The sequence below is a fragment of the Coenobita brevimanus genome, chromosome 82 (assembly GCF_032717465.1).
Source record: "Coenobita brevimanus isolate Jiangsu-jjx chromosome 82, ASM3271746v2, whole genome shotgun sequence".
Taxonomy (NCBI): Eukaryota; Metazoa; Arthropoda; class Malacostraca; order Decapoda; family Coenobitidae; genus Coenobita; species Coenobita brevimanus.
In genome coordinates this window covers 15,216,671-15,230,898 of record NC_137035.1, presented here as the reverse complement: position 1 = coordinate 15,230,898, position 14,228 = coordinate 15,216,671, and the positions used below count along the sequence as shown (strand labels likewise).

At 40.2% G+C, this 14,228-nt stretch overlaps 1 protein-coding gene across 1 annotated transcript; it reads left to right on the top strand.

Moving 5' to 3' along the window:
• The first annotated feature begins 2,654 nt into the window (after positions 1-2,654).
• LOC145409632 (zinc finger BED domain-containing protein 5-like) lies at positions 2,655-3,479 on the top strand. Its single transcript, XM_080279984.1, has 2 exons — positions 2,655-3,226; positions 3,335-3,479. The coding sequence occupies exons 1-2, from the start codon at positions 2,655-2,657 to the stop codon at positions 3,477-3,479; spliced, it is 717 nt and encodes a 238-aa protein (XP_080136110.1).
• Positions 3,480-14,228: the final 10,749 nt, after the last annotated feature.

Sequence of the window (14,228 nt, the reverse complement as noted above, 5' to 3'; positions counted from 1 at the left end):
TCCCGGCATATTGGTAATTTCTCTGATGATTTTTCCTGTTAAAAATACAGGTTCTCTCTTCATTTCGGGATGCCTGGACACACTACATTTGAAAGACCGGAGATCATAGGAAGTAGGAAATACAGACAGGGGGAGACAGTTCCAGAGTTGACTTGTTGCATAAATGAAAGACCGAGATTAACGGTTAACTCTCGCATTAGAGAATTGGACAGAAAGGGGATGAGAGTTTGCTGCTAGACGGGTGTTACGCACCCGTCGTAGAGGTGGAGGGATGCAAGCAGACAGTTCAGAGGAGCATTGACCATTGAAGTAGCGATAGAAAAGAGATAAAGATGCAACAGTGCAGCGAGGAGACAGAGGTTGAAGGAAGCCAGTAAGAGGAGGAAGAGTTGATGAGACAAATAGCCTTTGACTCCACCCTATTAAGAAGAGCTGCATGTGGGGAGCCTCCCCACTCATGAGAGTTGTAATTTAAACGGGCGAATACAACCCGTGTATAAAGTCAACAACTAAGCAGGGGTAAAGAAGGCACAGAGTCGGCTTAGCACACCTAATCTCTTGGAAGCAGATTTTACAAGACATGATATGATCTTTCCAAGGTAAGACCCGTGTGAATGAAGCACTAAGCATGTTCAAGGATGATGCAGCACTGAGCTTGATATTATTAAACATTAGCAGGTAGGCTACTCCTGTGGAAGATTTTGACGGGTTGATAGGTGTAAAAACTAAGGCTTTGATGCATTAAAGACAACAAGATTATTATTTACCCCAGTCAGAGATACGAGCCAAGTCAGACATTAGGTGTGCCATAGCCTCATCCCTTGTTTGCTGAAGTAACTGCTGAGATGGACGTTGCGGAAACCGAATGGAAAGGTGAAGGGTGGAATTATCAGTGTACAAGTGGATAGGATTAGATGTTCAGCTTAGAAGATCATTAATGAATAAAAGGAAGAGAGCTGGTGATAGGACAGAGCCCTGAGGAACACCACTGTTGATAGATCTAGGAGAAGAACGATGGCCGTCTACAACAGCAGCTATAGAACGACCAGAAAGGAAGCTATAGATGAAGGTACAGACAGAAGGATAGAAACCGTAAGTGGGCAGTTTGGAAATTAAAGATTTACGCCAGACTCGATCGAAAGCCTTCGAGATGTCAAATGCAATGGCAAAGCTTTCGCCAAAGTCCCGAAAAGAGGATGACCAGGAATCTGAAAGATAGGTGAGAAGATCGCCAGTGGAGCGTCCCTGACGGAACCAATACTGACGACCAGACAGAAGGCTGTGAGAGGAAAGATGTTTTAAAATTTTTCTGTTAAGAATAGACCCGAAAACTTTTTAGACACAGGATGTTAAGCAATTGGACGATACTTAGAGGGTTGGTAATGGTCACTTATTTTCATAAGTTGGGAACTGCCTATTCATATATACAGGGAGAGAGAGAGAGAGAGAGAGAGAGAGAGAGAGAGAGAGAGAGAGAGAGAGAGATCTATATATATATATATATATATATATATATATATATATATATATATATATATATATATAGATAGATAGATAGATAGATAGAGAGAGATCTATATCTATCTATGTCTCTAGATCTAGATCTTTCTATCTATCTATCTAATGATAGATAGATAAAAAGATATATATATATATATATATATATATATATATATATATATATATATATATATATATATATATATATAGTATATATGTATAGATAGATAGATAGATTTATATCTATCTAGACTCTAGATAGATATAAATCTATCTATCTATCTATACGTATATACTATAAATATATATATATATATATATATATATATATATATATATAAAGAGAGAGAGAGAGAGAGAGAGAGAGAGAGAGAGAGAGAGATCTTTTTATCTATCTATCATTAGATAGACAAGAATTGGACATGAAGAGACAACGACTTGATGCCAGTGGTTCCTTTCATCAGCAAAATGCTGCCGTAGTTGAGGCATCATTTCTTGTATCCCTTGAAATAGCAAAGAAAAAGAAACCTCACACAATTGGGGAGGAATTAATTTTGCCATGTGCCAAAACAATGGTAAAGCTTGTTTTGGGTGAGAAAAGTGCTGAAAAGCTGAATGCTATTTCACTCTCAAATAATACAGTGCAACGCCGAATCTCCCAAATGTCTGATGACATCAAAGAGCAGTTGATACAGGAAATAAAAAGAGCTAAATTATTCAGTATCCAACTCGATGAGTCCACTGACGTCCAGTCCTGCTCACAACTCCTGGCTTTTGTAAGGTATGTTTATGATGAGGATCTGAAGGAGGAATTCCTGTTTTGTGAACCTCTCGAGCAATCTACAAAAGGTGAAGATGTAACGCAGAAACTTACAGAATTCTTTGAAGCTGAAGGTCTTGAGTGGGACAATCGCTGTGGGATATGCACAGATGGAGCTCCAGCCATGTTGGGTTCTCAGTCAGGTTTTGTTACAAGAGTTCTACAAAAAGCACCAAATGCTATACCTCTTCACTGCATGATCCACAGGCAAGCTTTTGCTTCAAAAACGCTGCCCTCAGAATTACAGGACACTCTGAATACCATTATAAAGACTGTTAACTTTGTAAAAGGTAGTGCTCTTAACACACGCCTTTTCAAGAAACTCTGCCAAGATATGGATGCAGCTCATGAAACCATCCTATTTCGTACAGCAGTTCGCTGGCTATCAAAAGGAAATGTTGTTCAGCGTGTATCTGAGCTCAGAGAAGAGATCAGCCTCTTTCTCAGAATACAGAACAAGCAAGATTTGCTGTCAGCATGGTCTGCAGATAGCTTCGAAATACGGCTAGCCTACCTTGATGACATATTTAAACAGTTGAACACACTGAATCTGGAACTCCAAGGGAAAGGAAGCTTGATAATCGATTTTGTTGACAAAATCAAAGCTTTCATTCGTAAGATGGAGAATTGGAGACGCAAAGTTGGAGTGGGAAACTTGGCAATGTTGGAGACAGTGTCAGAAATTGTAGAGAAGTCTGATGCTGCTACGCAGAACTTGATTACCCAACATCTTGAGGCCTTGGAAGGGGAATTTAAAAGATACTTCCCAGATATCCAAAGCCTAACTTCTCGGCTAGTAAGGTTTCCCTTCACTGCTCCAGTGACATGCATACCTGATGACAATGATGATGCCCAAACTGAGCTGTTGACACTTCAGGAGGAGTCAAGAGCCAGGATGAAGTTTGAAACTGTATCTCTCACAGTATTTTGGTCATCAATGGCAGCTTCATACCCAAACTTATGTGACTTGGCTTTTCGCCACCTCCTACCATTTTCATCAACTTATTCATGTGTGGCTGCATTCTCTCAACTACTCCACATTAAAAGGAAACATCGCAACAGACTTGAAGTGAAGCATGACCTACGGTGTGCTTTAAGTGAAACAAAACCAAGAATCAAGAACCTTGTTGATAATCTGCAACAACACCCTTCACACTGAGTGGAATGGGGATTCAAATGATGGAAAATGAACCTGGCATGAATGTTCAGAAGCAAATGGTCTGGGAGGAGGTGGGTGTGTCGCAATTGAAGGCCATGGTTGTGGCAGATAATTATGACTCACTATGATAGCATATCATTTCAGAATTATAAAGTTATCAGATTTGTAAGATTCAAAGATCAGATCAAATTGCGTGGGATTAATACACTTTTTCAATCCAGTGAATTTTTTTTTATTGCTGAATCAGCTTTTCACAATAATGCAATTTTTAATTACTCTAAGTATGGATTTTTTAAATGTGCATTTTATTATTCCTTTAGTACCATTTCAATAATTATATAAGATTCAGCTAAGACAAAATACACATTTCTTTATTAATACTTAACAAAAGAGAAAATAACAAATGGAATCAATAAAATTACAGGATTTGCTAGAGTGATTTTTATATGGACATGATGAGTGTAGGACTGTAGTGTAGACAGTCACTGTAGTCATGGGTTATGGTTGGGGAAGGGGGGCCATGGACAAGGATCATGTATGAAAAGTGGGTAACGACCAGAAAAAGTTTGGGAACCACTGATCTAGAGAGAGTGATTTATCTATATCTCTCTATATCTATCTAAATATCTAGCTATATATGTATACATATAGATTGATAGATAGATAGAGAGAGATCTATATCTATATCTATCTATCTGTCTATCTATCGATAGATAGATAGATAGATGTATATATTTACAGGAGAGAGAGAGAGAGAGAGAGAGAGAGAGAGAGAGATCTAACTATCTACCTATCTATCTATCTATCTATCTATCTAGATATGGACGCTCTGCGAAGTTAATGTAGTAGGAGTTGAGTGATGACAGAGTCACACAGGAACTCTGGGTTGTAAACCACCTCCAGTGATGTCTTGACAATTTATTGATCGTTGGTAAGTTCCACTCCGATGGTGACTAGTTTCTTTCTGGTTGTTACTAAGTCGCTGGGAGAGATGCAAGGGGTGATCACGTGTAGGATGTGGCAGGCACGTTACGCTGAGTCTGCATATACTCTGATCTGTACACAACAGGAACTCTGTCAGCATTTATGCTGGGCATTTGCAACAGGAACTCTCAGCAACTTTATTATAACACAGAACAGCCATACAACAAGGCGTATAGAACATCATACATATTAAAGCCATACACATATACACATTAATTTTTCCCACTGGGAAGACAAGATGTCTCCCATCATGTTATGGAAGCAGAGGTTTTTAAAAAGATATTTATACTAAAATAATATTTATCATGTAAGTAGATAATAAGTATGACTGTAGGAATAGCAAGTGGCCACTGCAGTTATAGTAAGAGTATATATACTAGTTGATAAAGAGATGTCTAAACTAAATTAAAGGAGTCCACGTTGAGTTTTGTATCCTTCCTTTCATCCAATCCTACAATGCCCCATGAGGAGCGTAGGAGCCCGGGGCTAGGCAGTTGGTCCCAACATTTAAGATGAGAGTGGCCAGCCTCACTCATCCCTGAGTGGCAATACATGAGCAATCAACCCCAACCACCCTTTGGATATAAACCTTCACCGGCTCAATCCGATTGGGGCGCAATAATTACCCACTAAACCACCAGGCGCCAAAATTTGGTTATATGGTTACCACCCAGCGTAGTAAATGGTTTCCTGGGGCACAGGAAACCATTTGGCTTGTCACTCAGTGTAGAGTCACCCACAGGCTGAAGGAAGTGGAAAGAATGAAGGAAAGAAAGACAGAAGAGGGAGTGTAAAGTCACCCGTAGGCAGAAGGACAAGGAAAGAATGAAGGAAAGAAAGACAGAAGAGGGAGTGTAAAGTCACCAGCAGGCAGAAGGACAAGGAAAGAATGAAGGAAAGAATCAAAGAATAAAAACCTTGTAATCAATGTGTGCACAGAAAGAGAACAGTAATTAGAACAGTTAATAATATAATGGGCTAGGAGTAAATAATTATAAATTGAGTAACATCAGAGATTAGTGAATATACAAGGGTGATTATAAGGTGAATATATGATTGGGAAAATTATTGATATGTAATAGTGATAAATAATAAAACTACGTTAATAAAAACAACTGGTTATGCAGGATTTTCAAAGCCTTCGTGACAGAGTAAGATCTTATAACAAGTAGATAATATGGAACACAGTATATTCAGAATGCAATGAGCCTTTACAGAATATTATCAAATGTAAGTAAACTTTCTAACCTTCCAGAGATTTTTCAATAAACCAAACTGTGAGAGGTTGTTCACACGTCTGCACACAGAACAACACTCCATAGGTAGAGGTGGAGCTGAGTTGACGGTAGTGTGGTTGGTGGTTGCCTCTGGGCAGTGGATAGTCGGCTGTAATGTTCCCATTCATCTTTCCTCAATTTCAGAATCAGGCTGCGTATTCTTTAAATCACTTCCTGATTTTAAAAGTTTCATTGTCTCTCCTGGTCTCATGTGTTTCATTTCTACCCTAATTTCACAGTCTTTTTTTTCCATACGTTTAACCCAACAGTGAACAAGAACCCTCATGATCAAGAATCCTTCTACAGTAGCTTGAATGCAATAGGAGGATACACAAAATGAGGGCTCAAGAAAGAGTGATGAAGGAAGTGAGACAGCTGAACAATCACAGAATCATTATTTCGGTAAGCAATCATGTTCAGCTGAGGAGAGGTAATATTTACATCATCAATGGGCAAAATAGAAGAGATATTTATAGACGCAAAGTTTCAAAGTTATGAGAACGGATGGCATAATGTTGGCATATGGACGGTGGGTGTTAGCGCCAAAGTGGTGACATGTAGAGGTGTGCGGTACGTAGGAGAACTACTGGGCCTTGAAAGCAGACTGTAAAGCCTATGCCCAGAGTCGGTCACATAAAAAAAAAAGAAAAAAAGTTGGGTATGTAGAGAGAGCATTTGACTTGATATCTGGACCAATTATGCCCCAGGAGCTTCGAGTGCTTTGACAGAGATGTTCGAACAGGTAACACTAACAAATGACGGTATACGAAAATAAAAGTAGTGTACATGGTCCAAGTGAGTATGGAAAACGGATATGTTAGAACCAGGTGTAAAAGAACATGCAGAAGAAACAGTCTTTTGACTGAAAGGTTATGGGCTAGAGCGTTCTCACAGGGGGTAGCTGTGATAAGGAGGATATCAAAAAGAAATTCAGGAAAAAGACGAAACAGTTGAGCCACTGACGAACAACAGTGTAAGAAATCAGACGGGACAAAAGCAGCGGACATATTGTCGTGAGATAGAGGAGAGAATTCAAAGTACACAGACATAGTGTAAAGACAGCCATTGAACGACGAAGGGAAGGGAATTAGCTGGAAGAGATCAAAGGTGACTGAGGAATGAACAGGAATATGGATCATGATAGTCGTGGAAAGGAAGGTAGTTTCTAGTACAGGATAATACAATTCTAGGCTTCAGAAAAGAAAAATAGGATAAAAACTAGAGTTAGTGTGAGCCCATTCTAAGACTAAAAGAAGATCTGACATCGAGACAAGGTCTAGGGTAACATGACCACTGACAGTATCTACTAATTGGTGAACAAAATCCTCTATTTGCAGCATTAGTGACTGGAGGGACAGAGACAATGGTTCAAGATGAAAACTGGTATACACCATTCCAGTGACAACATTAATCTTATTCCATTTCACTATGATATCCGAAAATTTGTTCAGCCGGGAGCACATTTCATTCATATGTGAGACATAATTACCTTGTACCTTATAGTGAACATTCATCAACTAATCATATCTCTCGAGCGCTGAAGCAATTGTTTCTACCTGTTCATATGCTGACTAATCGCTAGATGTTGCCAAGCCAAAAACACCACCAAGAACCTTGCCATCGAGATGAAAGAGACCTTGCTTTACATGTGAAAATCATCTTTCAACAGGGACATTGTGGGGCAGTGATACATATACACTAACGAATAATTTTTCAATCTAAACATGTTTCCACCGAAGAGGTTCATACAATGACACGTAGAAGGATCCGTTCACATTTTTGTTTACTAAGAAAGTGAGTAGGGATCGTATGGTTGACAGATGACTATAGGAGTACTCGCGCAAATGTGCGCCTGTGGTGTGGCCCGCACCTGTGTACAGTGTGCTAAGTTTTCTATGCCGTTATCTCTCTCTCTTTCTCTCTCTCTCTCTCTCTCTCTCTCTCTCTCTCTCCTGGCGGGAGATGTGGCCACCCTGAGTACTTTTGATTCTTTATAAGTTATTTATAATTGTACTTTCATTTGTTAATTTGGTTTTGTTATATCTAGTGATATTCATCATTTTTTGTATACGGCGACAGATGACCCGTTATTGCAGTACCATGATTGATTTTCATTCATTCATTCTCTTTCCCCTTCCTCCATCTCTCTCTCAGCCTGACAATGCCTCCACCACCACCAACCCCCGTCATGCCGACAATGCATTCAACCTTGCCCCTCTCCTGCCTGCCTCTCTCTCTCTCTCTCTCTCTCTCTCTCTCTCTCTCTCTCTCTCTCTTTTATTGCAAGAGACATTTTGGATATTTTCTTTTACATAATATTGTATATATTGTAAATTTGGCATCATTTCCACACCACCCTTGAGGTCAAGGCCACCGACTGGGTGTGGAAGTGTTGCCGCTCGCGAGTGAATATATATATATATTTTTTTTTTACTTCAGTATTGGCATATGCCTACTATTTTGTCCTACATATTAGCTTATGATTATAAATGTGATTATTCCTCGCCCTTAAAATTACGGTAAAAGCCAGTAAATGTGAGCATTTTTCCTTAGCAACACCTGTACAAGCTATGCATGGGTCTATGGAGGTACCTCCATAGACAGCAGAAGTTCGTCCCTCTTAGCGTGCGTGGTACGAGCCTGTTGATTTGGTAACACTGTATGAGATAGAGTTGACAGGTACGCTTTAAATGGCTAATATTAATGAAATGTGTTTTCGGAGATAAGAACACATTCTCTAATGATAATATTAATTTGTAGCAGGTGGGATAATAAAGTTATTGTGAAATGTTTGACATTGGTGTATGAAGATTCTTCGTTACGGACACAGACGCATAGGATTATTTGGACTGGACTGATGTTGCCAGCAAGTATTATATGAAATATTATAGAACGATTGCAGTCCTAAAGGTGAGGTTGCAAGAAAACACTAATTACGATGCCAGTTACACACTAAACAAACACAGAAACTGACAGTTCGTGTTTCGCCAGTATGCGGTTTAGTTTTACAAGTTAAATCACTTCCTTTTCCGACCTCTCTCCCCACCCGTCTCTCCTCTTCCAAGTCATGCTCTGCCATCATCCACGTTTTATCGTTAATGCTGAAAATTGTATGTCTCTAGGTAAACTGTGGGAAATAATATAAAAGTGTCAATGAGCTTCTTTTCCTCCATCGCTTGAAGTGTTATCAATGACTTGAATATAATTGTCAGTAACATGAATAAATCGTCACTGTGGTGGTTAGGAGACATGTCTCGTCATCATTAATGTAACACTTACCTAACTATCGTTCTTACAGTGCTCAAAATACACTCCCTCTCCACCCCCTCGCCGTCTCCCTCCCCCTTCCACTGTCTCCATCACTTCTCCCCCCCTCCCTCCTCCCCCTTGTCCAGTAACCTTTGTTTCTAGCCTGCAACACTCCGAATCCCTCCCCACCGTGTTATTGTATTGACCCTGCCCAACTTCTCTCCCTTGTCAGTTCAAATGTCTTTTTCTCTCCCTTCTTCATTTTTGTCTCGGGAATCGAACAACATAACGATGTTTGGGTCATGTTTTTGTATAGTATTCTTTAATAATGTGTAATATTATAATGACCGTGACAATGGCGGTCAAGAGGCATTAACTGTTCAAAGGACGGCAGTCAGTGCCTCAGTTTAATGATCATTTTATTTCTCCTCCTCTAGCCATTAATATCTTGCTTACACTTATTTTATAAATCCCAACATACATAAAATATGAAGCACAAACGTCCTTCTTTTCACTAAAGAATGTATAAAATGAAAAATAATCATTGCGTATGTTGTATGACTGAGGTGGTTTGGACATGTGGAGAGAATGGAGAATGAAAGACTGACTAAGAGGGTGTATGTAGGTGAGAAGGAGGGAGGGAGAGGGAGGGGTAGACCGAGGATGAGGTGGAGGGATGGAGTTGAGAGGTATATGAGGGAGGGGGGGGGGGTAGTTGGTGGGAGGGGAGTCAAATGGTGGGTGACAGAGCTACTTGGAGGCGTTTTGTCTGCGATCACCCTTTGCGGGATTAGGGCGTCGGGCTATAGACAGATAGATTTATGTTGTATGATCTACATGCATCCAGAAAATATTTTCTGAAAAGTATTGTTAGTATTCTTGGTGATAATTTGTATTCTTCAGTTACGATTAAATATAGCAAAATAGATGATAGTCACAAAAAGCTGTATCCTCATACATTTGGCTACCATAATCATCGTAATATACGATGAAGGGGGATTATACCCCTCTGGATGAGTAGGTTAAGCCCTTATCGGAATATGCTTGTCATGAGCCCAGACAGCAGGCAGATGTAAGTGGAAATATGAGATTGTCGCGGTGTAAGGGTTAATTTTGGTAAAGGTTTGCTTCCTATCCATCCGAGTCCTTGTCACTCCCGTATCGATAATATCGGCAGTTGCAGAACAGATGTTCAGGGCGCTGACGGACAGCCATGCCGTTACCTTTTGTTCTAACCATGCAATGCAGCTATGGGAATGGAATGATAGGGATAATCTTGCTGACCGCATTCTCTGACCTTGTAAGATCATGCGTTGAGGGAGTTCAGATCAAAGTATGTCAATGGCATATTGTTTTAAATTATATATAAGTAGACGTATCTCATAGGTCTCACTTTAGTGCGGAACACAATGTGTGGGGGGGAGGAGGGGATTATGGAAGCAGGAATACTTTGGGTGAGGGAAGGGATTACATATATTACAAGCTGGGACACAGATAAATATGTTATAACGTGAAGGGAGGAGTGAGGGATACAGAAAACGGGAAGGAGGCGAGGAGGGAAGGAATCCACAAAGGGGGGATGGTATTGAACACTGATAGTTACGATGGACATATTGTTATGTAAGTAATTTGGTTACTTGTGTGTAATACAGTTGGCAATATAACATGCACGAGTATTGTGTTTATAATGTCATTACAATTAAGACTCAAAGTCCTGTAAATGGTAATAACTGTATTCAAATTATGAAGAACCGATCTAGTTAGGGAGGTAAACAGAAGCAGAGTCAGTTAAATGAAATCGTTGGGAAGGGTTGGGGGTGTTGAGGGAGAGAAACAAGGGGTACTGGTAGAGGGGGGGAAGGGAGGGGGGAGAAGTGATGGAGACAGTGGAAGGGGGAGGGGAGGAGACGGCGAGGGGGTGGAGAGGGAGTGTATTTGGAGCACTGTATTAACGATGGTTATATGAATGTTATATAAATGGTGACGAGTAAGGTCTCCTAACCACCACAGTGACGATTTATTCATGTTACTAACATTTATATTCAAGTTATGGATAACATTTCAAGCGATGGAGAAGGAAAAGAAGCTCATTTGACACTTTTATATTGATTGTTTCCCACAGTTTATCTACAGACATACGATATTCAGCATTAACGATAAAACGTGCATGATGGGAGAGCATTACTGGGAAGAGAAGAGACGGGTGGGGAGAGAGGTCGGAAAAGGAAGTGATTTAACTTGTAAAACTAAACCGCATACTGGCGAAACACGAACTGTCAGTTTCTGTGTTTGTTTAGTGTGTAACTGACGTCGTAATTAGTGTTTTCTTGCAACCTCACCTTTAGGACTGCAATCGTTCTATAATATTTCATATAATACTTGCTGGCAACATCAGTCCAGTCCAAATAATCCTATGCGTCTGTGTCCGTAACGAAGAATCTTCATACACCAATGTCAAACATTTCACAATAACATTATCCCACCTGCTACAAATTAATATTATCATTAGGGAATGTGTTCTTATCTCCGAACACATTTCATTAATATTAGCCATTTAAAGTGTACCTGTCAACTCTATCTCATACAGTGTTACCAGATCAACAGGCTCGTATCACGCACGCTAAGAGGGACGAACTTCTGCTGTCGACTGTACGTACTTTACCTTAGGCCAGACTGGGTGTGTCAGTGTTGCCACTCACAAGAATTATATGAATTATTTCTTTTACTTTGGATATTGGCATATTTCTTCTTTTTTCAGGCTCATTATCTTATATACATAACTGTGATATTATTACCCACCCTAAAACTAGGCTAAAAACCATTAAAAGTGACTACAATTTCTCTTAGCAACACTGTACAATATGTATGCCATGTTTCGGTGTTACTGTATAAATATTTTATGCATAATAAGATTACTGTTGATTCATCCATCAAAATACACAAGTTTTATTCATCTGAATTTATCGTATTTGTGATGCCTTGTACAGTAAGCAACAATAATCTTGTCGTGAAATTTGGTGAACACATAAGCTAACGGGCTAAGCGTCTGGCACATTCCGCCGTCTGTCATACGGACGGTTCATAATGTTTCACGAGTTTACATTTAATCTTCGGACAAAACCACGACACGACTACTGTTGCTCACTGTACATAAATAGCTTCCGTTTCACATCGCAAGTTGGGGAAACGTGGCACCATTGTACACAGGTGCGGGCCACACCACAGCTGCATATTTAGGCGAGTCCTACTATAGAAAATTTTGGAAGTTCTTGGATGACTGCCATTAAGCTCTGAAGATCATAACGGGCGGAGATGTTGTCCACCCCTAACATTACTTCCCCCCCCCGGGTATTGCCAATGCCCTTGGGAAGGGGACCCCATCTCTGTCCGCATCACCCAGAGATGACCCGAACGCAGCCAGCGCCAGCAAGGCTGTCCACACTCTCCACAAAATCTTATCTATAAAAGAAATCCAGATTAATGTTCAAAGGAGCTAATTGCTCCTGACAAGTGGAGTAAGAAACACAACAAACGGTGGGACCAGTTGCTAAGCGAAGCTTTTGTCTGTATTCATTAAGGGGTAGAGAAGATGATAATGGGGAAGTAAAAGTAGAAGAAGACGAAGAAGGAGACATGTGAGGAGTAGTAGGAGGTCCTGTAGAAGTAGTAGAGGCTATGGAAGACGCATTACTTTCTTGACTTTTCCCTCATTCGAAATACTAGGGAGTTTCCTTAAAATCATCACTATGGACCCATTCACCCTCGGATAACGACAATTCTTTAATCTCAAATTTGTTTCCCTTACGAGATAACACACGGTGTAATCCGGTAAACTTGTCATCCAACTTTGAAATACGAGTGCCTGAAAGAACGAACAGTAAATCTCCAACATTAATACTGATAGATGAGGCAGAGATTTGCTGGTATATCTCCTTTAGACAATGCCAGATTAGCCATTATGTACTGGTCTATTTTCTAGGAGTCCGATAGTTTCACTTTCACATAATCAAGATCATAGAGTGGACTAGGTTTTGATAGTTGCTTTGAGCAAGGCAGATATTTATCTAATCCATATAAACAATGGAATTTCACCAGTGGATTAATTAATTGATAAAAGCAGCAACGTCTGGTATCCACTCATTTCAATATGTGCTCTGAGAACTTAAGTACCTCGAGCACACTAACACCTTATAATTTTGTCTTTCTACAAGGCCACTGGAGGCACGGTGGTCAGGTATGACATTACGTTTATTGATACTATACTCCTTACAAATCTCAACAAGAAGAATGTTGTTGAACTCAGAACCGTTATCAGTAACTGTGGTTAATGGCGTAGTAAACGGGCAAATAATATTATGATCAAGGAAGGCACGTGCAACGCTCTTAGCAGTCTTGTCTTGAAGGGCCACGGGAACACAGAAACATGACAAATGATCAATGGCCAGAAACAAATGCTCTGAACTAGACTCCGTAAGAGGTAACTTGAGGAGATCATTTGGAATGGTTTTCCATGGGCGTGATGGAAATTAATATTGCAAGTGCGGAGCATGTGCACCAGCTGACCTTTTATGATGATTAAAAGAAACACATGGCTCATGGTGAACACTGATGTCCCTATGCATAGTTGTCCAATAGAATGAAAGATGTGTTTGCCTCAAACACAGATCTTTTCCTAGATGGGATGCATGATGTGTGCTGTCAATGATGTGGTGTACTTCAGGTATCAAATCAGCTGGGACATCGATTTGATGTGCCTTTCTACTGATTTTTGGTATATTCTTACCGGTAGGAGCTGTCTTCCTATACGAGCTCACCTATTGGCACTGGCAGAGTAGGTAAGGTCGAGGTATCTCATGACTCTAGGAGGTAAATACCCTTACACCACAGACGGTCTGTGCGCTGGTAACTATGGGCAACATCTGAGGCTATGGTGAAAAGGAATTTCACTTGGTTGATATGGTGAGACTGCAGTGGTTCAATGACATAAAAAGAAAAAAAATCTGCAACTACACTAGATTTTCCAGGCACATATTCAAAGCCTGCGTTGAAATCTTGGACCGATCCAAGATGGCGGTCATGCAGACGCATCGGCACTGTACTGAAGAATGGGTGATGCGGCATCTAGGTATATTTATATCTATGCCCGCGCCTGCTTGGGCCGGCCCTGACTGTAACTAACTTTAGACACTGGTTACATATAGGACTAGTTAAGATCAGGATATGAGAAACATTAATCTGT

Coding starts and splice junctions, on each gene's coding strand:
- LOC145409632 (XM_080279984.1), top strand. CDS start 2,655: ATGGATGCAGCTCATGAAACCATCCTATTTCGTACAGCAGTTCGCTGG. Junction 3,227..3,334: donor AGAGCCAGGATGAAGTTTGA/AACTGTATCTCT, acceptor TTATTCATGTGT/GGCTGCATTCTCTCAACTAC.